Source organism: Phasianus colchicus, chromosome 13 (assembly GCF_987193195.1).
Source record: "Phasianus colchicus chromosome 13, bPhaCol1.hap1.1, whole genome shotgun sequence".
Classification (NCBI taxonomy): domain Eukaryota; kingdom Metazoa; phylum Chordata; class Aves; order Galliformes; family Phasianidae; genus Phasianus; species Phasianus colchicus.
This window is the reverse complement of record NC_143448.1, coordinates 18,147,897-18,169,969: the sequence shown is the minus strand read 5'-3', so window position 1 is coordinate 18,169,969 and position 22,073 is coordinate 18,147,897. Positions and strand designations below refer to the sequence as shown.

The window sequence follows — 22,073 nt, the reverse complement described above, 5'->3', positions numbered from 1 at the left end:
AGGGCACCGCGCGGGACTGGGCGGCTCGTTCCTCCCACGCGCAAGGGGGCGGGCGAGCCCTGCCCGAGGGCCTAGCGGCGGCGGAGCGTCCGTTACTCGGCGAGGGGGCGTGGCCAAGCAGAGAGAGCGGCTCCGATTGGCCGCGTCTGGCGGTGGGCGGGTCCTGCGGCGCCGCGCCGCGCCGCGCCACGCCCCACGGCGCAGACCGGCGGCGGCCATGGCGGTGTGCGCACGGCTGTGCGGGGTCGGCCCGGCGCGGGGCTGCCGGCGGCGCGGGGCGGCGCGGGAACAGCGGCGGGGAGGCGGAGGGGACAGCGAACCCGACACCGACACGGACCCCGAGGAGGCTGGAGGCGGCGGAGGCGCTTCCGTGGAGGACGACGAATTGACGGAGCGCATCGAGTGCGCCAGGCCCGCGCCGCACCCCGCCGAGGTGGGTCCGAACGGGCGGGCACCGATGTCCCTCCTGGAGCTGCCCCCCGAGCTGCTGGTGCAGATCTTCGGCTCGCTGCCCGGCACCGACCTGCCCAGCCTGGCCCGGGTCTGCACCACCTTCCGTCGCATCCTTCGCACCGACACCATCTGGAGGCGGCGCTGCCGGGAAGGTACCGCCTGTTGGGGGGGGGTTATGGGGAGCATTGGGGTGACTGGGGGGGAGATGGGGCCGGTGGGTGCGGGGAGAGGACCTGGGAGCAACCTTGGGAGGAGGGGGTTCCTTGGGAAGGCGTGCGGAGGGGAATTTCGGGCGGTGGGAAGGGGGGATGGTCAGTCAGTGCGCTGGGGGAGGAAGGAGCCCTTGGGTGTTCATTTGGGAGCGCTGGGGGTCTGGAGGAAACCGAGCACCGCGTTGGCGTGTGCATCGCAGCAGTGCAGACAATGGGCCGTGTTCTGCACCGCCTCGGGCTGTGTTGCTGTGGCCCAGTGCTGCAGTTTCACTCCTCGCCTTTGCCTGATGTCCGTGTGTCTGTCTGTCTGTCCCCTGTTTGTTAACGCAGCGGCTGGTTCACCCTCCACGCGCTGTCCTGCTGTGCTCATCTATGATGCCGGCCTGCCAGGTGCTTTCAGCTCGTGAAGGCCTTTACATTCACTGTTGTTTTTCTGGTTTTGGTAGCAGGGATGAGAACTGTAGGTGTGTCAGAAAGGCTGTCTGCTATAGGCAGCAGGATGCATTAAACTTACAGGAATGAGTTCGTGCTTTATCAGCACTACCCGAGAACCCTTGGACAGTACAAAGGCTGCACTTGTAAAAACATACACCAAGGCATTCTTATTTCTCTGCTCAGCAGGGAGCAATCCCAATAACTTTAACACTTTCTTGGTGACAGGCTAATCAAATAACATCCATTCTTTCCTTATGCTCTAGCTACGAGGTAAGAGGTGCTTCAAACCAAATTTCTGTTCTTTCCCAACACTGTGTTTCTTATCAGCTCCAGCTGTGGCCAGAGCCCATATTGGTGGTCTGCAGGTTTGATGGAGGTAATTCTTGTACCAAAGGCATGATGTGCAAGCTGTGAGGCCCAAATAAACATCAGCTTCCTAGCTGAAAGCTGGGCATTTATGAGACTTCGTGCAGCCTTTTAATCAGTCACAATCTGAGCTGCTCTCAGTTTGGACTTTCACTTGCACAGTTCTGCACATAAGCATGAAGTGATTGCCATCGTGGTGGTACTGCAGCATTGAATGCATGCCTTTGTGTCCTGCTGTGAAAACTGCAGGTGCCAGGAATAGGGTGAGAATATGTGTGCCCCTCCAATCAAACCCCTTATATTGATGGCTTGTTCAGTCTGGAGCTTACTGGTGATCCCCCAGAGCTGTACTCTTAAGGAATTAAGTGGTCAACTTTGACTTTGTGGTAGTCCTGTGTGTAAAACTATTTGAGCTAAGAAAAACAATCCTGAAATGAAATGCAACAGTTAATCTCAGAGAGTTGTTGCAGTGCTTTGTGTGAACCAGTTTGTACCTTCATGGTGGGCAGCAGCAGTGCTGGGCATGGGAAACACCTGGCTTTGCCCATTCAGAACTGATGTTTTCCTCTTGTACTGCTGTGGGCAAGCTCACTTTTAGAATAGTCTTGAAAACATGTTGTGAATGGTCCATACATCCAGAGGGCTTGTCCTGAAAGTGCAGGGGAGGCTTCTCCTGGTTGTCCATGGGGAGACTGCAGGGATTAACCAGAAGCTGTTGTGTAACCCTGCTGCTGTGGCTTTTTAGGACTGTCGTCCTTTTATCATTGCAACTGTTTGGGGTAAACAATGTCTCTGAATTGCTTCTTTGGCAAGAAGAGGATTGCAGTTGCTTTCGTGTTGTCTATAAATAGGAGATTGCTGATCTCTGCAGTGGCAGCTGAATTAAAGCACCGTTGCTCGTGGCTTGACCTACCTTGATTAGCACCTGGTAGGCCACAACTTTTACCTTAAAGCAGCATAGGAGCAGCAAAGTGCTTAGAAACAAAGCAGTGGTTTAGAGTAACCTCTTCTAGAACATGCCTGAAAAGGCTTTGGGTTTTAACAACAATCTTCATTAGTTTTGGACATGCAGAAGTGTCAGCCAATGTATTAAAGATGCTTAGCTTGAGCAAGGCTTGCAGAGTTCCTGGGGAGCAGCATGGAAGTCTGCTCTGTGTGCTCAGTGAGGGCTGTTGGATGGAATTCAGCTCTTCCAGGGCTCTGGAGAATCCATGCTCCCACAGTGGGATCTATTTCCTGTAGTGCATCACCTTAGTAAGTGAGAATGTGGTTTTAATATATCACAAGGCCCTAACTTGTGAGGTTACAGAATTGCATAGTGTGTGTCTTTAGTGAACTGCGGTGTGCTTTTCATATCTCACCTTGTTCTAGGTCCAGGTGCTGTCTGAAAGCCAATAGCTTGCTGTTCCTCGCTGCTGGTGGCAGGTGCACAGCAGTGGCCATTCTTCAGAGGTTCTTCCTCAGGTGTGTTTGTAGCTTGCAGGTCTAAAGCCACTCATCTTCTTGCTTCAGGGTTTCCACAAATGCCTTCACTCAGTGCAGATCACAGCTCCTCCTTTTGGTCACTACAAGCCTTCCACTGGGAGGAGTGTTTGAAAACCTTTGGAAACAAGAAGGCAATTCCAAATTTGTCCTTCAGAAGTGCTGACCTGAGAATCTCCCATGTTTGTGGTGTCTGAAATAATCCAATAAGTTTCGATGCCTTCTGTTCTGTGCATGGCATTGCAAACATGCCTTTATTCAGCACTAATTAGAAGACATGATTAGCCAAGGCACTGTTGAACCTTAGCAGTGGTAAGGATGTCAAGCTCTACCAGGCATCCTAATTCCCTCTGAGCTTCAGGTGTCCACATACAGAGCTTGGAGCTGCTGAGAGAGGCACAGAGAAAAGCAGTGGTGTGATCTTTCTGTTATTTGTAATACAGTGGAAACACTCCCTGCTTCCAGAAGATTATGTCACAGCTGCAAGGAGGGCTCCTTTTGCCATGGGCAGAGAGTAGGTTACACTTAGGAAGGTATTAGTGGGATTCATTATACCTTTCCAAGTCTTTTTGATTCCAGTGCATGTGGCCATGGGAACAGCACCGTGTCACCGTGTTTGGCACTTTTTCCAAGCACTCATTAGAAACCTAATAAAACAGACTTTGCAGCTGGTCAAGGAAGAGCTTCAAAATCAATTTCCATCCTTACTTTTGAAGCAGGATTATTTCTAACCGTGTCCATTTCTGTGGCTGTTAACTCCTTGAGGTACTCGACCCAGTGTGCTGCAGCACTGAGATAAGTCCGTTTTAAGGAACCTGCCTGCAGAGAAGTGGGCTTTGCAGCTTTTGGAGTGTTTCTGCTTTCATAGAATTACCCTGCAGGTTGTCAAGGACACTTGCATGAAACTGGGATAGAGCTCTGACCTCAAACCTCGTCCCACCACGCTCTGTTGTTCAGGTATGTGCTGGCAGTTACCTGTTCTGGGGCTGCACTTGGAGTGGTTTACGGATGCAGGAGGCAAAATGGGGAGAAATGAGGGCTTCTGGAGGAAGGCTCTATGTGGGCATTGCTGTTGGCAGTGTGGAGAGGTGCCATTTGGGCAGGATCCTCTGTGTGTCTCCTCCCTTTCTGATGCAGTATGAATATCTTCCACGAGGCTGAACGTAACCTAGCTGCAATGCCTGCTGCACAAAGCCTGCGTCCTGCAGCTGTCCTGCTCCATGGCCAGGTGGAAGGAATGGGCTGTGTACAAACAGCAGGCTGTAACCACCCTGCTTCCCTCAGCTTACAAGGTCTGTGACTTTCTGATCAGCTGAGGAAACATACCGTTCCCTCTGCCCCTTTGGTGCAGTTATTAGGCACACGTACCCACTTGTGGACAGCAGCTGAGAGCCTCCCTGAGCCTGGCAGGGGGGGACAACCATGGGATGAGTGCAGGGTGTGCAGCTTCCAGCTCAGCTCTGCTTTCACAGAGCTGCAGGAGAGCTGTGCAGGGTTGGCTGGCTGCAGCCCAGCACTAAGTGGCTTGTTTATGCTGGGCTGGGTGAGCTTTCCTGCGAGATCGTCTGTCTGCTCTCTGCCTAATTGTGCTTCCTCAGCCTGCCTTGTGTTTGATGCATTGAGCTTCCTCTGACTTCTGCCGTGGAAATCAGCAGGAGCTTTGCCACGGGCTTCTGCATCTTTTAATGAAGGGCAATGCCTTTGTACCTCCTGCCCACTCTTACCTCGACTGAACTCGCTGTTTACCCAAAGCAATGTAATGCAGAGTGTGTATTCCCCATAGGCGTGCTGACAGTAAGCTTTGTGGTTGCTTTATCATCATGCATGTGTGCCACAAGTGCTGTATTTATAGACTGAATGATGCTGGATTCATTCAGGGACGCTTCTGCTTTCCTGCTGTATGAAAAATGGATTCTGAGTTTGCAGCAGTGCTTGGCAGCCCTGGTGTTTGGCATTGCTGGGGGAAGCTGTGTTTGATCTGCAGCATGGAGGTCTTTGATGCTGAGAAGATAGCTTTGCACGCTGAGATCTAACAGAGTGCTGCAGCAGCGTGCTTGTTGCTGCTGATGGGTTTTTGGGATCTCCCTCCTCTCATTTCCTCCCTCTTCCTTTCTTCAGGATTCCTTGCAGTGAGATATCAGTCCTTGCTTTTATTTCTTAGAATTTCTTAGAAGTTTGGTGTTGACTTCCAGCAAACAAAACGAGATGATCTCATTTTGTGCTTCAAAGCAGCCTTTAAGGTCTGTGGCTTGCTTTGTTTTCAGGGCGTTCTGTGAGCAATCAAAGGCATTTGGGCAGCCCCATCTCCATCTGATCCGCTTTCATGTGTAACCATATTTGTACATGCTGATGTCTGTTTTATGTCTCAATTTCATTCTTTTTTAAGTCCGTGACCTTTTCTTTGGATCCTAATAAACAGCTTTCTCTCTCGGGCGGCTCAGTGGGAGTAAATAATTACTACTCACTTTCATGATTTGATCTAAATGGGCACGCATTCGGAGCTGTAATGAGTACGTCTCTCACATTTCACACCCCTTGCAGTGTAGATGTCAGCCTCTGTAACTCTGCTGTGTTGTGTGTTTGTTGCAGGCATCTCTTGGAAAGTGCTGGATTCCCAAACTGCAATGCAATCACCTCCAGTTTTTCATTTTCCCCGCAGAACAGCAATGAGATTCCCGGATTGATGGCCCAGCTTGCAAGAGTGCACCTCACATCTCATTGCCAATCCTGCACAGCAAAGGCCTTGATGCCAGAGCTGACGTTGTTGTCTGTGTCGTTGCAGAGTATGGTGTGTGTGAAAACCTGCGCAAGTTGGAGATCACAGGCGTGTCCTGCAGGGATGTTTATGCCAAACGTAAGTGATGAAGCTGCTACAGATCTGGATGTCTTTGCTCAGTACCGACTTGCAAAGCGTATACATGTTGAATATTTATTAGGCTTTGACAGTGGGAGTTATTCAGACTTGCTTTCTAATGGCAAAGGCATCTGTGAAGCTGACACGTTTGGGATTTTATTTAATACTAAGCAGATAGTGAGAGCTGGGACATCTGTCCTCCAATCCTCTGGTAGAAAAAGGCACAGAATTTAAGTTTCTTGTGGAGCATAATGAAGGTTTTTCATCGTTTCCCATTTGTTTTACCTTGTTCAGATCTTGCTGAGGAATTAACTGCTATTTTCTCTATTTAGAGGCTGCCAGTATCCCAGTGTGACTTAAGTTAAGGCTGGTCCCAATGAAAGGATGCCATTCTATGCTGACAGTGGGAAAGAGCTGTTGGTGGAGTCCTTTGGGCTGTGCCTGGAGGGGGAGGACATGGCAGGGCTGGTCTCTGCTCAGGTGCCACTGTTTTAGGGATGGCTGTGGCAGTGGGACCTCAGATTCAGCGTGCACCTACCTTGCAGAAGGCACATCTGCTGTCTTGTGGTCTGGGGGCTGTCAGAGAGAAGAAAGCAGGATAGGCTTGGAGGCTGTCTCCTTGTCACCAAATCTTGCCCTTTGCAGTCAGAAGCTGCAGGGTTGCTCTGAGAGCTTTGCTCAGCCTCCAGGAGATCCTATATCAGCACTATCAGGCTGTGTTATCTTGGTTCCACCACCACATATTTTGTAAGGGTTTGTAGTCCTCAGTATAAAGAACAAGATTTAACCTGTGATTTCTGGCTGTTCGGATAGGACCCTGTTTTATATAGCAAAAGCAGGAACTGTCCCAAGTTGCAATCATGAGAGATCTCTATAGGCTTTGCAGAGCCAAAAACCAGCTCAACTTCTACATCTGTTTTATTTGCTGAGCCTTGAAGCAGTGACTACTTCAAGCACTGGTCTTCATGCTGGAAAGGAACAACTTCTGGGTTTTAATCTTCTCTATTAGACTTGCTGAGCATCCTCAGGCAAAACTACTTTATCACCCACTGCCTCTGTTTGTGCACATGAAATGAAAGTGCTCAGCTTGTCTGGGAGGGAGGGAGGGTGATGCTGAGCCAGCCCGTGTAGACATGGTCAGCACTGGAGGCCCTATTGCTATTCTGCAGATTTCCAGAGTCTGATAAGACTTGTAGGACAGGCTGGTTTCATAGCCCTCAACAGACAACTGTTTTGCCAGTCTTCCCTTCCACTGCTGTAGTTTCTGCATCCACAGCATCACAGGATGTATGAGGACTGCAATAGTCTGTACTGCGTTCCTGGGGAAGGACTGTGCTGTGCCCTTATCCGTTCAGCAATCCTAACCAGTATGGTTGCTAACCAGGGTTAGCCAAGAACTGGTCAGGGTGCTTGGCAGCCTTCTCTGGCTTCAGAAGGTGTGCTGTCCTAGCCCTCCTGCTCAGATTTAACCAACAGTTAGTGGGTTTGGAACAGTTCCCTGGTGGTGACCCCCCCCTCCCATTTTCTCTGCTGTCCTGTAAACCTCCTTAATTGCAGAAGAGTTAATTTGGAACTACTGGGGGATGTCACCTAAGCTTTTCTGTGCACTAAATGTGCTTCTGCAGGAAACAGTGTGGGAAACAGGGAACTGAGACCCGGTGTTAGAGAGCAGCACTAACCCAAGAGCTGGGCTGCCCTCTGTGCAGTTACTTCTCAGACAGCGATGCTCACTGCTGTCACACCACAGAGCTTTGGGGGGGACCACTTTTACTTCCCTGGATGTCATTTGTAAATGTTACCTTGGGTAAAACATGCCAAATTCTATGTCAGTAACCCTGCTAACTGGCTGTGCCCGAGGAAGCAAATTGGAAACCACTAATTGATGCACCGCAGCTGGAAGTGAAACGAGAAGGGAGCTGGTCCAGGTTCATCATAAGGTGATGGTGGAGCTGAGTTCTCTGGCACTTACCCTGCTGTGTCTGTTCAGGTATAAACCCACGGGTGAAGTCGGGGCGTTTTATGAAAATCCTTCCCGACTACGAGCACATGGAGTACAGAGATGTTTACACCTGCCGTACGTACCCTGCTGGTTGATGCTTCCTGCACTGAGCACACACGACATGCTGCATGGAGTGTGACGTTGCTTTGAGCAAATTGTTTTGGGGTGGATCTTGGGATAGCGTGGAGGGTTTCATGAGCAGTTCAGAGAATCATAGAATGGCCTGGATTGAAAAGGACCACAGTGATCATCCAGTTCCAACCCCCTGCTGTGTGCAGGTCGCCAACCAGCAGACCAGGCTGCCCAGAGCCACATCCAGCCTGGCCTTGAATGCCTGCAGGGATGGGGCATCCACAGCCTCCTTGGGCAACCTGTTCCAGTTCTTGTGGAGCAGTCTGACCCTTCAGTCTGCTGCTCAGCCTTCTGCAGGTGTTGAGGGGAGTGCTGATCTCATTAAATCAACAAGGGAAGCCTGTGCTGCTTGGTGTCTGGAAGGAGTATTGAACTCCTTAGGGGAAGGGGAATAAGATCACTTTGCAAACTCAGGCTACTAATTCACAAGTGCTTGGGAATGGAGTTCTTCCACACGTGCTAATGGGAGGAATGAATGCTGCACACTTACCTGTGCTGAAGAAGACAGCTGAGCGTGGGTCATTCAGAGAAGATGTACAGCAGGCCGTGCTGACGTTGTCTTTAATGCAGGTCACAGGAGAGAAGCAGTCACAGCTCTGCTGCAGGAATCAGTGCAAAGTTTTAGCTTTTATAGGTTGCTGCCTGGGTGCTTGCCCTGAACAAGCTGGTTGTGGTGGCTCTGGAATGGCATCTTGTGCTGTTCCCTCAGCTGCAGCCCCAAACATCTCAAGGTGCTTTTCTTAGAGGCATTTCATATCTCTTGGAGAACAGCCAGTGTGGTTTAGAATGTCATTGCCTGTTTCCCCTTCCCCCCTTACCCCCCAGCTGTTAAGCCTTCCTTAGCAAGGTTGATTGTGGCCACAATACAGCATGAGCCAGCTCAGCTCAGATTGCTTTCTCCAAGTTTTCAGCACTCCTTGGTGATGCTTTGCTCACTCCACTCTGAGCAGTTATTGCTGGCTGAGAGCTGCTTATATTCTTCCAGCTCAGTTTGGTTATAGACATCTTGCTTTGATCCCTCGTTGGGTTTTTGCATTTATTTCTGCCTTGTCCTCAAAGCAGACACAGGCAGCGTAATGGGATTTAGCTAAAACAGAGGTGTATGAAAGCATCTGCTCTGCTCCTGATTTAATAACCCATTCTGGGGTTGTGAGTGCCTTCCCACATGGATGGTGTTTGTTGATGTGCCAGCTCCACTGTATCTGCTTGGATTGCTGTGCATTTGCTCGGTCTCACTCCTTGTCCTGTGGCTCTGGTGAAGAGCACAGGCATCAAACCTTGCCCAGGCAGCTCCTGTGATGGGAGCTGAGGCATTCACTGCTCACCCCAGCCCTTCCCAAACTGCTTTTCCATCTGAAGGGCTTGCAGCAGGGCTGTGTGTGGCAATGTGGGCAATAGCCTGCCTGGGTGGGAGTGCTGCTAAAGCTTCCCAGGCGTGTATTTCTTGTTCTGCTTGGTAGCACATGGGCTCAAAAGTTTGGATAGGCAACAGACTTCTTCAGGACTGAGAAGAATTTGGAGGTCTTGTGCATAGCAGAGGAAAGCAGGCCTTGGAGAGCAGCCCAAGTGCTGCTGTGTTCTGAGGAGCGGGGAGGGAAGCAGCTGTTGGATCCATCTATCTCCTGCCATGGGGAAGCCAGGGCTGGAATCCTGAGACTTTGTAGAAGGGAAAAACAATCTCCCTCAGGCCTGAAAAAGGGAGTTAGGGTTTTGAGTCTTGTTGGGGCCAGCTGGCTCAGCTCTGGATAACCCTCCCTGCTGTTCTCATCTACCGTGGAAGTTCTCTGCTTTGCTGTAATAAAAACACCCCTACAGTCTTCCCTCTTCCAGGTACTTAAAGGAACAAAGCTGCACTGAAACTCAGTTCTTCCTTTGTGAATTGACATAAAATAAAAACCATTATTCATTCATGCTGTTTTTTTGTAAGTTGTGGCTTTCCGAGTTGGCCAGGAGCATCCCTGTGAGACAGAGGTCTTAGAGGTAACCTATGTCCTGTTGTTCCCACACAAGGTGCTAGACTGTGTGTGCCACCTGCACATGAAGGTTATAAAACTGTATGAACAAAAAGCACTGCTGTGAGGCTGGGAGAGGAGGCAAGGAGCATCTCCGAGCTTCCCTTAAGATGGTTCTGTGCAGGCATCATCAAACATCAAACAAGTTTTCCTGTTTGCCCTTTAATTTTGGCGTGATTGAAAGTGAACCCAACTCAGAGATGAGGAGCAGAAGCCTCCTGTGCTGCAGCAGGCTGTGTGAGGGGCTGGGCAGCAGCTTCTGGGCACTGCTGACATATAGCAGCTTGCTTTGAGTTCTGCAGCTCCTGAGCTGGCATGGTGTGCGCGCTTTGCCCCGCTGTTTATTGGCTGTTTTGAAGAAGGATGCTTAACTCTGCAGGCAAGTTTGACCCTGCAAGGAGGGGAACTACTCAGAATAGTCATGTTTCCCTATTCCTTACCGCCTCTGTGTCTTTATTTTCTGTTGCTTTGCAGTGTGAGGCATCAGGTGCATTTTTTGGTAGCCGGAGGTGGTGGATACTTGATTTGTATTTAGCTCTGGATATGTCATGTGATTTGCACCAACAGGACCGTGTTGCAGAGGTCTCCCACTGCTTGTGTAAGGTCCTGGGAACAAACTCCTGCCCCTGCAGTGCAGCAAGGCTTAGAGGACAGGAAATCCTCGTGAACTCATGGGTGGCCTCAGTTCAGAACTGCCTCGCTGCGGTTGGGTGCAACCAGCATTCACTTCCTTATAATGCTGTTGTGGGTGGCATTGGTCAGCGTGGTGTGCAGTTTGGTGCTAAGTCTCTCTTTATTTCTTTTCCCCCCAAATTCTCATCCCTTAGCTCATTAATGCTCACATCAGTGTCTCCCTGTCCCCCAGTGCTGCACCGATACCGACACATCCTGGGGTTGTGGCAGCCGGACATTGGGCCCTATGGGGGACTGCTGAACGTGGTGGTGAGTACCTCATCCTGGGGCTGTGGTGGAGGGCTGAACCTTTTGAATGCCCCTTCACCATCTGCATGGTGTTGAGAACTCTAAACTCTGGCACTCAAGCACGTGGTTGGTGCCCAGATTGCTCCTTGCATCTTTGCACCATCACCTCCTTTTCCAGGCGGTCCTTTTGTTTTTCAGCTGCAGGAACACACAGGAAGATGTGAGGAATATTTTAGGGCAAGGCTTCTTTTAGAGTCTAATGCTGTTATTCTGGTGTCTGGCCCAGTGCTTTGATAGCCTTCTGTGCTGTAACAGTGCTGGCCTGTTATTTCGTGCTTAACCTTTGCCTGCATCTGAACATTTTGCAAAAGGTTTTGGCCTTGTGTTTGTGCACCTCGCCTTTCTGTACTTTGCCATCCTTTACTGATGTAAGACTGGTGGAGCCTGCCAGCTCTGCTGGGGAGAGCAGTTAATGAACAACCTTGATGCTGTATTACTGAGACTGGGCAAGAAAATTGCCAGAAGCCCTTACTCTTTGCACAAGGGTGCAGTAGGTGGCAGACTGACTCATAACAAATAACCACAAAGGGCCACTGCTGCTCTGTCCTTAGGATTTTGCAATGTTCATAAACTGATAGAAGAATACATCCAAGTGCTTACATGATGTCGTGACCTTACAAAAACAGATGTGCCCTCGTGGCACTGCTCTGCTTTCCTCTCAAATCTCTGCTCAGAAAATATCCTTTCTGTGGAATTGTGGGGCTGGAAGGGAAGGATTCTGTTAGGCCTGCAGGAGGAGAGCTGGCGCTTGTGCTTCTCTGCTGAGAGGATTGTTGCTTCCTGTGCTGCCCGTGAATAATAGAGCCAAAAAATTTCTCATCCAAGAGGAGCAAATAATCACGAGAAGCAGAACTCTGAGAATCTGCCAGCAGGAGCTCTCAAACTAATTAGAGCTTGACTTGCTGTGTGGTCTCTCCCTCCGGATCCTGTGCACCGAGCATCCGTCACAAAGTCCTTTGCAACAATAAAAGCCTGATGATTTTTCCATTGGTGCAGAAAAACCTCATAAAGAAACCCTCTCCCTCTTCACCAGGGGTGTGCTGTGAGTGCATATGGTCTGGTTTAATTGCTGGAAAGCAGTTTGGAAATGCAGCAAGCTGTTCTGCAGCTCTTGCCCTGTTATAGAATAGGCGCCAGAGCTGTTTGCTCTGAACTCCAAAGGACGTGAGCAAGGCTGATGCTGTGTGTGTTGTTTCCCATCCCTCTGCAGGTGGATGGTCTGTTCATCATTGGATGGATGTACTTGCCACCTCACGACCCTCACGTCGACGACCCGATGAGATTCAAACCTCTCTTCAGAATCCATCTCATGGAGAGGAAATCTGCAACAGTTGAGTGTATGTATGGCCATAAGGGACCTCATAATGGCCACATCCAGGTGAGCTCCTCCAGCGTTTGCAACAACATGAGTCCTGGGGGCAGTGTCTGTATGCATGTATGCACCTTGGCTGTAGGAGCAGATTGAACAAAAGGCAGGATATGGTCCTGGGATGTAACATGTTGAAATAAAGGACGCACAGAATGGCCTTGTTCAGCTGCTGGGTGCATCCACGTGGACCTGCTTGGTTTTCCAGTGCTAAATGAGACTGTAGGAAGGCGACTTAGCATCATCCATTCAGCTGAATGCTTTGTAAAGCTTCTTGAGGGGCTGCTTCCTTGTCCTTAAAATAAAAAACAACTCAGAGAAGCAACGTAAGATCTTTCATTAGAATGCATTGGGTTTGTTACGGCTGTTAGTTCTCTATCCTATAGCTGATGCATTGAGTATCTCTTAATGAGATCTCTCCCATGCCTAATTCAGAAACATTTGTTGTGCAAAGCATTTCCTCTAAGCAGTCATAGTTAAGTCATCCCAGGCATCTCTCATCAGGTCTGTAACCTGTTCGTTTCTCCTCCATGCTAACTACAGATTGTGAAGAAGGATGAGTTCTCCACCAAATGCAACCAGACAGATCACCACCGCATGTCAGGGGGAAGGCAGGAGGTAAGAGTGCTGTACCAGGTTTAAGGCTGGTTTGTGTCCCTTCTCTGAAGATAAAGCACTGCTGTCTTATCTAAGCTTGTAGCTAATACTGAGATCCATGTATCTGAACATACTTGAAAGCACAAGCTTGGTAGCCTGAGGCTGATTTGCTCTCATCTTTTCTTGAGTGTGTGGAATTGATTCTCATTTGAATCAAAGCTTGAAGTGGGCACGCATAAAGACCTGCAGGGTCTTGGGGAGCTCCTGCAAGCACTGAGGTTTGATGTAAGGATTCAGTGGATGGGATCAGCTCAGCATTATGCTTACAGTGAACCTGGGTGGACACCTGGCCCTGCCTCAATGTGTAGCAGTGTGAGAGCAGGCTGCTCTGTCCGTCCAGCTGAACATAGCAGAGGTTTAGAGTTATGGTTTCCCAGCAAGGTGCTGTTTTCCCCACTACTGTTGGATCCTGAGCACCTGTGCTGTGGTGCTGGTCCTGTTTTGTTAGCAGAGCTGTCTGAAGAAAGGCAGCAGTATGCACTGCTATGCTCTCCAGTCATTGATCTCTGCAGTACTGCTGTCTGTATAATGAAGATCTTTCCTAATGTTGAGCACCAGCTGCATTTGAATATGGGCTTGTCAGCGGGGCACCTTTCTACTGCTTGTCTTCTTTGTTGAGGGATTAAAGCTCCATTTATTTGTTTACCCCGTGACTGTGTAAGGCATACCCAGCAAGGCAGATCCCTACCTCAGCCTGCTCCAAGCTGTAGATGTAACTGTCAGGATGGAAGCCTTCAGCTCGTAGCTGCTCCAGGCATTGCAGCCAGGAGCCCAGCTCACTTAGCATGACAGACCTGATCCTTTTCTTGCTTCTGACGTGTGCTTTAAGATGTCTGCCTGCTAATGGGAAACAGCTGGGTGAGAGGTTTCATTAAGTGTTTTCTGCTTCTGCAGCAGATGAGAAATGCTTTAATACTTTCAAAGCACCGTGTTAAGGATGCATGGCATTATGGTAATTGGGGGATCTGGCTTTAGAAGATAAAGCAGGTTGGGAATGTTGCTGGGTAGGCTGCTATCTCAATGTAAGCTGTTAGCACGCTAACTCATCTGAGGGTATTAACTTGTCAGAGCTGGTATGGAGGGACTTCAAGAGATTTTTTTTCAGATTTAGATGCATCGCTATTATATGAGCAGGATTTAACCCCCCTAAATCTTCGGTGCTTTTCAGAAGCTTCCCCTTTTGTGTTTAGGGTAGGGCACAGGAGCGGGCTGTTATGGGTACATTGATGGGTTCCTGAAGGATAAATCAGGGCATAGCAGCAGATCAGCTGTTTTGCAGTAACAGGTCACGCTTGTGCTTTTGTTCTGAGGAGTCACATTGGTTCACATAGGATTTATGTGAAGGGAAGCCTGTCTTTATGGTGCAGAGCCTTGCTGGTAGTGCAGTCACCATGATGACTGCTAAACGATTTTCCAAGCGTACTCTGCAGCTATGTTTGCTTTTTCCCAACTCCCCCCTGTACACAGCTGTCAGTGTGTGCCCTCTCTGTGCTCAGATGGAGAACTGTACCCATGTGGCACAGTTGCACATGAAACATCTCTGTCTTCCTCCAGGAATTCCGGACATGGCTGCGGGAAGAGTGGGGTCGCACACTGGAGGACATCTTCCATGAGCACATGCAAGAGCTCATCTTGATGAAGTTCATCTACACCAGCCAATATGAGTAAGGGCACCAGCTCTTTTTAGGTATTAAGGCTGCTGCAACTACCAGACCACATTAGATCATTTCTTCTGAAAATGGGATGCTTGTGATGACTTCTCACAGCCAGAGGAATGTCATTTTGTTTAGGTTCTGCAGGCTCAGTGCAAAGATCCGGGGCAGCGTGGTCCCTTCTGTTTGCTGGGAGAGGTGGAGGTTTATTATTACTGCTTCAATTACACATTTGCTAAAATAGCTAGGTATGGTATTTGAGCCATCTGACAGTCTTCATTTTGAAGACAGAGTGAATATCTGTGATCCTGAGGTACTCTGCTTGGTAGCCTTGTTACTAAACAATATGCTTTGTGGTGCACTAGGCAGAAGTGACACAGTCCTCAAGAACTTTTCTTGACTATCACTCCACAGTTCTAATAGCAGACATTGAGATACACTTTGCTCCTTTGGTCCTCCAGCACTGCCAGGGAGCGTTTCTGAGGCCTTCTGTGGCCTTGCAACAGGAGCATCGTGGTGTGCCAGCAGGGACTGGTAGAGGGAAGTGGAGGGAGGTTTGTTTGCACATGCATGAGACAAAATCTGGAGCTTGTTGTAACACTGAGAGCACACGTCCTGCCTCTGACATGATGACAACCCAGAGCTATCTCAAGGAGCTGACTGCAAACACGTTCTTCATGTCTGGGAGTCCTCTCTTAGCTTCTCTGTCCTTTCCTTTTGCACAGCAACTGCTTGACATATCGACGCATCTACCTCCCTCCGAGCAGCCCTGATGACCTCATTAAGCCAGGTCTCTTTAAGGGGACGTATGGGAGCCATGGGCTGGAGATTGTCATGTTGAGCTTTCATGGAAGGAAAGCCAAGGGGACTAAAATTACTGTGAGTGTGCTTTCCCTTCTCTCACCTGTTTGTTAAATTAATCTTTCATTAATGCCATAGATCCACAGGAGGAAGGAGAAGGTAGTCAGGTGCTGCGACCCCAATGTTTATTTCCTTGTGGGTATTGGTGGCATTAATGGGTCTGAATCTGTGCCAGTGTAGCTAGAACTTGCTCTGCAAAGCTTTTCGTGGTGCTACCTGGCTCTCCCTCCCTCTTCTGTCTTTATGAGCTACTTTCTGTGAGCAACTGGTAGCAGATGATTGGAGATCATTGGAGATCATCGTGCATCAGGGGAGCAGGTACCAAATAGCAGCAGCTCTTTGCTGGTGCCAAGCTGGTGAGTTCCTTCCTCTCTGCAGGGAGTGATTCTGACACAATGTTGATGTGCTGATGCTTTCTGTCATCCTTGCAAGTACAACCTAGCTTGTAGCATTTGGTCTAACATTCTCATTTGTGGCAGGCACAGAGAATTCGACGAACAAAGCCTGATGTCTTTTGTTGATGTGTGTAGAATAGGATGAAGCCAGATGCAGCACCCTGCCCTGCAGCCGCTTTCTTTCTTCCCATCTCCAGGGAGATCCCAACATCCCAGCTGGGCAGCAGACTGTGGAGATAGACCTGGCTCGTCCCCTGCAGCTACCTGACATCGAGAACCTTCGTGATTTCAGTGAGCTCTCCCGCATCGTCCTGGAGGTGCAGGAGCAGGTGCGGCGGGAGGAGCAGGAGGAGGAGCAGTGCAGAGAGGATGAGGATCGCTTCCAGCAGGCTGCCTCCTCACCTGCTGCACAGCCCCGAGGAGGAGAAGGTGCTGAAAAGGAAGAGAGTTCAGCTGGGGCAGAGCAGACAGCCCAGGACAAGGCTACAGCATCCCAGCCCTTCGTGCTGCCCATGGGGGTGATATCGAGGAACGAGGACTACCCCCGGACCTGCCGCATTTGGTAACGGGGATGAGTTGTTTTGTAGCCTGCTTGTGCTGTTTGCTTCTTGGAACTGAAAGAGTAATCTTTGAAGCACGTGCTGTGCTTGTTTGCCCTTTACCTGCACACGGATCTCCCAGCCCCTTGTGCTCAGGCTTTCTTTCTCTGCTGCCCTATTCTTATTCTCTTTTGATCCTTTTCTTTCTTACCCATGCTGCCATCCTGCTTCCTTTGTAGATTTTTCTTTTATCCTGTTGCTCCTTGAGCTAGCACCTTTCTGTATTTTGCCTTTTTATTCCCTCCAAGAGCTGCTCAGCTCCTGTATTTGGAGATCTGAGCTGCTTCCTGTTCCTGTGTGTCATTTGTGTTCCTTGGCTGTGGGAACACAGTGCTCTCTCCCACCTCTCCCTGGCATCTGCTGCCTTGGCACCAAATCTGCAAGGTGCTGAGCACCATAAGCAGGAGGTGCAGGTACACAGAGAGCCTCGTGGAGCGGGGCCTGGGCTCAGTGAAGCAGCATGCTAAATGAGGTGTGGAAACAGAGCCCAGAAGCTGAGGCTTAGGTAGGTGACCTTCAGCCAAACATCTGTGCTCATGGAAAAGCTTACCAATAGCTGGTTAATCCCAGAAGGCCCCTGCTGTCACACGCAAGCTGTGTTTGAATCAAACCCTGCTCCACCTGCTGCTTGCTTGGAGGTTAAACTGACCTTTACTCCTCCCCAGCTCCTATTAAGATTTTCCTTTCTTGCCTTTCCCCTGGGTTTGTCACAAGGTTTCCCTCTCTGGTCGCCCTCTCCCCGTGTGTTTTCTTTCCTTTGAGGGCTGTGTCTGCACCTAGGTTGATCTCTGAGTTGCAGAAATAAATAAATCTCAGTTTTATCACTGGGCTGAGCTACGGAAGAACTCATTCTCGCTTTGCAGGTGTTAATTAGAAGCCAGAAGCTTCCAGGAGGGCTCAGAGAAATTACATAGCAATGAATAGTTGTCTGTTTTTCAAATGATATCAGCAGTGTTTTGTGATGAGAACCGAGTGAATTGGTTCCTCCCTGCTCTGTAGCACTAAGCAGCGTGTTTGGCACTGGGTTGTTTGTATTATTATTATCATTACTGTTAATTACTGGGTAATTTTGGCTGTTCCCAAACCTTTCTTTGCTCTTCTCTCCCTGCAGTTTCTATGGGACGGGGCTCATTGCTGGCCATGGTTTCACCAGCCCCGAGCGAACGCCCGGTGTTTTTGTTCTCTTTGACGACGATCGCTTTGGATTCATCTGGCTGGAGCTGAAGTCCTTCAGTCTGTACAGTCGGATCAAAGTCTCCTTCCAGAACGCCGAAGCGCCTTCCCGTGAGGCTTTTGATGAAATGCTGAAGAATATTCAGTCGTTGGCTACTTGATGGGTGATTTGTGATGGACAGGGCTAGGGGCTGCAAAGGCTGTTGCACTCCCCAACCAGAATTATGCTGGGGATTCCTTGCTCTTCGTACCTCTGAAGGAAAGCATGCACTTTTAATAAAGCCTTTTTATCCCCCGATGTACACACCCCTGTTAAAATATCCATGAGTGCCCTTTCCTCCCCGCTGCCCCTCACTGCTCCCCTAGCAGTCCTTGGTACCTGGTCTGTAGCATAGCTTTGAATAGCTGAAGGGATCCTGCAGAGGAGGACACAAAGCTTTCTTATTGCAAAAAAAAAAAAAAAAAAAAATGCACTGGAACAAAAATAACTGAAGCTCAGAGTTGGATCACAGAACATCTGGATGGACACGAACCCTCTGCAGTGGCCATTAGGAGTTTCCCATGGAGCAAGCTCTCCTTCAGGGAGAGGATTCATTTAAGCCTTTGCTGTGCTCCGGGCCTGTCTGTCCTCTTGGGAGAACTGCTTTACCCTCCTGCAAACTGCTCAATCCCCTGCTGCAGACTGGCTGGCTGCTTAATGTTAATTGCATCGGCGCCGAGCAAGCACGTCCTCCTCTCCAGAAACCTTTCTCTGGATGCTGCATCATCAAGAGGGGCTGGTGTGTCATGTACCTGCATCTCTGGCTGAGTAATTAGAGTGGGTCGTTTCCTTGTGAGAAATCCCCTGTTGGGCAGGGAGGGGAGGGCTCCCCTGTGAATGGCTTCTGAAGGTCGATGGCTGTGCTGCCCCTGGGGCTCAGGGCTGCTTCCCTCAGCACGGGGGGGGGTTCTTGTTTCTCACAGGAGCTGGGTGCAGAACTGCAAGCAGGCGTGAATAGCAGAAGCTGGTGCATTCAGAACTGCTTTTGTATCTGAAAGCTGGGCCTGAAATCTAACAGAGGGGGAAAAAAACCAAGGGTGAAATAAGCCCCAGTGCAGCCTTTTGAGTCCTGTCTGTGCTGGGCAGTAGGAATGCTGTCATTAGTACTGCTGTGACTCCAGTTATCAGGTTGCCCTGTGCAGGCTGAAGGAGCAGTGAGGAGTTCTGGTGTCTCTGTGGCTTGCTTTATGGTTGGTTCTGACAGGTTGTTGCTGCTGCTCTGCTCACAAGGCCTTTCTGTTCCCTTTCTAGGCACACTTGTTTCATCCCAGATGATTGCTGCTTGCACAGAAATCTCCTGGGCTCAATTTCTTTCCGTGATGCCTCTGTGGGATGCTGTTGGGAGAGCCAGGTTCCCCATAGGCCATAATTCTGCTCAGCAATGCACCGTAGGAAAATCCTGCCCAGCTAATCTACAAATTGTGAGTTGTGCTGCAAACCATCCCAGCACATTTCATTATTAATCCTCTCTCTGTAGGAGGAGGTAATTGGGAACTTTGTGTAAAGAAGAGAGCAGTTGGTGAGGAAGGCCTTGGTTGTAAGTGAAACACGTCCTTTGTTGCAGTTCCTCCCCAGGGGTGAGGTTGGTTTGTCTAACAAAACTCTGCAGGTTTTGGTCTGTAAATGTGTCTGTGCATGTGTTGTGCAGGAAGGATTTGAGCCCTCTCTTAGGGAGCACTTTGAGCAGCTTTTCATCCTCCCTGTCAGAAGGGCTTTTTGCCATTTCTGGCTCTGGAGTGTTCCCTCAGGCTGTGTGAGAACTGAGTCTCCAGCAGAGATTTAGAGCAGAAGGTCACATCCATCACAGGATTAACTCCTGTCTCTTTGGGTGGAGTTTCACAACCCTCTGGGAACGTGAAGGTGATTTGGGGTGCTTTTTTTCTTTGCTTCCTACTGCCTCATCAGTAATGGAAAAGCTGGCTGTGTGTTAGAGGTGAGGCTCTGAAATGCTGTTACCATCCTGGTGAATAAGACTGGAACAGGAGTTTCTGAGCAGCCTGGTTGAGGTGTGCCTGCTGGTGTGGGGCAGAAGGAAGGGCTGACTGTGGTCTCACCCCTGTGCTGTGCAGGGCTGGGAGAGAGGCAGGGAGGCAGTGCTGAGCTGGAGGGCTGAGACAAATCCCCTTGGGCAGCTGGTTTAAAATCACTTGTCCCTAAAACCACCTCTGCTTCAATCCACACTGTGTCTGTGGTTCTGATTTCTGCATTCCTCCTTCCCACAACATCCCCACTCACCTGGCAAAGAAAAGAAATAAGACAACCCTGCAGTTTTGCATAGCTGCCTTAACAGCTTTTGCTTTTCTGAGATTGAAAATGAGCCTGTGTTGTGCTGCAAGCTTGGCCTGGGACCTGAAGCACCATCTCGTGAGTACAGACACTGACTTCAGCAGGTCTGCTCCTGTAACCTGCTGTGTTGGCTCAGCTGAATACGTAAAGGCAGCATAGATATGATTCACTGCTGTGTCATAGAGTGCTTTTAGAAGTTGTAACCTGCAGCTCAACTTCTCCTTGCTGCCAGAGCCTGCCTTGGGCAGCAGGTGGCAGGAGAGCTTTGCTCGGTGCAGGTTTTGCTGCTTGCACAAGGACACTCAGCATGGCTTGTGCATCCCCTTTGGAGGTGAGAGCTGTGTGTTGGGAAGTGCTGCAGGAGCCTTCCACGTCTCAGCTCTGCCTCTGTGGGTTTGTGGTGTACCTGCCTGGCCTCAAAGTGTCAGAGCGTGCTGGTCCTGATGAAAGGCAAACCTGCTGGGGCTTTATTCTATCTAGAGCAGAGGCAGTGAAAACAGCGAGTTCTGTATCCATGCTCCTCCCTTCCCTTCTCTGTTCACCTTCTGATCCTCAAGGCTTGGCAGGCTGTTGGGATGAGGCAGTGTTTGGCAGGGTGGTAACAAACTGCTGGCTGCTGTACCCTGGTTCTATTCACTCTGTGCAAGAAGAACTTAGGGAGGGATGCCTTTGCCTCTTGGCTCCAGAAGCTGAGAAAGATGGAAAACAACCTGCCTGGATAGGAAATGTTCTGCAGTAAACACGGCGCCTGCAATTAGATTGCAGAGCAGCACTGCCCCAATAGCCACAGCGTCTAATTAACTCTAATTTAGGAACTTGAAGCAAATGACTTACGTGCTCAGACTGTGTTGTGCTCCTGGGTTGTGCTTTGTGTTGTCAAAACACACGGCTTTGGCCAGCTGGAAAACAGAAGCATCAGAGATCCTCCTCCAGCCCATTTGTTTGTGTTGGGCCCGATACCACTGCTATAAATGCACTGTGACAGCACTGTGGTTGTGCTATTTCAGTCCGTGCTGCCTCGTCAGGTGTTTGTTTTTGCAGCAGGAGGAGCAGAAAGGATGGAACCAATTGTAACTTGGGCTGCCAGTTTTCCTCCATGGCGACACTGAGCCGTGCAGTGGGATGGATGGCAAATAAACAGGGAAGTTGTATTGGGGAGAGGGCAAATTGATGTGTAAGCTTGCTTGGAGGTGTAAACAGCAGGAAGAGGCTGCAGCTGGCTCAGTGTTTGCTTTCAAAAGATGGCTTTTAATTGCTTTTTATTAATTAAAAAAAAAACTAGTGAAACTTAATGGGAGTGTTGGGTGTCGTGTGGACATGGGGTGTGTTATCTCAGCTAGCTAGTTTAGGGAATGATGATGTATTAACTCTGTCTCGTAGCTGGGTGCTCGTGTGGCTGATAAGCTGTTGTGCTCAGCTGCCAAAGGACTGCAGGTCAGGCAGGCAGCATTGCTTGCAGTTGGGCAGTGACACTTTGGAGATGTGAGAGACAGCTTACCAGCATGCGAGTGCTGCTGACTTTGTGCTGAATTTACACGTGTGATCGTAGCTTTTCACTTGGATTGCAGTCTTTTGGATTTTCACAGAAGAAGCACTCGGATCAGCTGAGCTCATTAGCTTAATTAAAGCAACCTGCCCTTTCTTTCATTGCCTAGTGTTCCTACTTCCCCCAAGCAGGAGTACCCTGTGTGTTTTGCACTCACCGCTTCGTTCAGCAGGCTCTGAGCCTCAGAATGTCTCTCTGAAGTTGTTCTTAGTGAAGGTGAAGCAGCAGAACCCAGCTCTGTGCAGAGGGGCGAGGTGAGCTTTTCTTCCACAGTGCCACTGCACATCCAGCACCTCTTGTCGTGCCATGTGAATGTGATAACTGAGGTCTGAATGACTCAGCTGCTCTGCCTGCATCCCCAGCTGTGGGTTGGGGTTCTGCTGTCCTTTGCTTTGTGGGTTGGAGAGGAAGGAGCTGTGCAGAACCCAGGTGTGACTTTGCGACTCTTTGCCTCCTTCATCCCAGCGATGTGAAAGCTGAGCAGAATCCACGTGGTACTTTTACACCTGATTGTTGTTACCCAAGGAGCCTTTTCCAATTTCAACTAATAAAAAAAGGAGGTTTTGTCAACT

At 49.7% G+C, this 22,073-nt stretch overlaps 1 protein-coding gene across 2 annotated transcripts; it reads left to right on the top strand.

The window, feature by feature from the left end:
• The first annotated feature begins 205 nt into the window (after window positions 1-205).
• On the top strand, window positions 206-22,073 carry FBXO31 (F-box protein 31). 2 transcript variants are annotated; one of them, XM_031615573.2, is made up of 10 exons: window positions 206-605; window positions 5,731-5,802; window positions 7,790-7,876; window positions 10,811-10,887; window positions 12,137-12,304; window positions 12,836-12,910; window positions 14,504-14,613; window positions 15,327-15,480; window positions 16,055-16,419; window positions 17,568-22,073. In XM_031615573.2, the coding sequence occupies exons 1-10, from the start codon at window positions 218-220 to the stop codon at window positions 17,788-17,790; spliced, it is 1,719 nt and encodes a 572-aa protein (XP_031471433.1). In that variant the 5' UTR covers window positions 206-217; the 3' UTR covers window positions 17,791-22,073. The 2 variants fall into 2 exon arrangements, with proteins under 2 accessions (XP_031471433.1, XP_031471434.1); XM_031615574.2 differs by lacking the exon at window positions 7,790-7,876.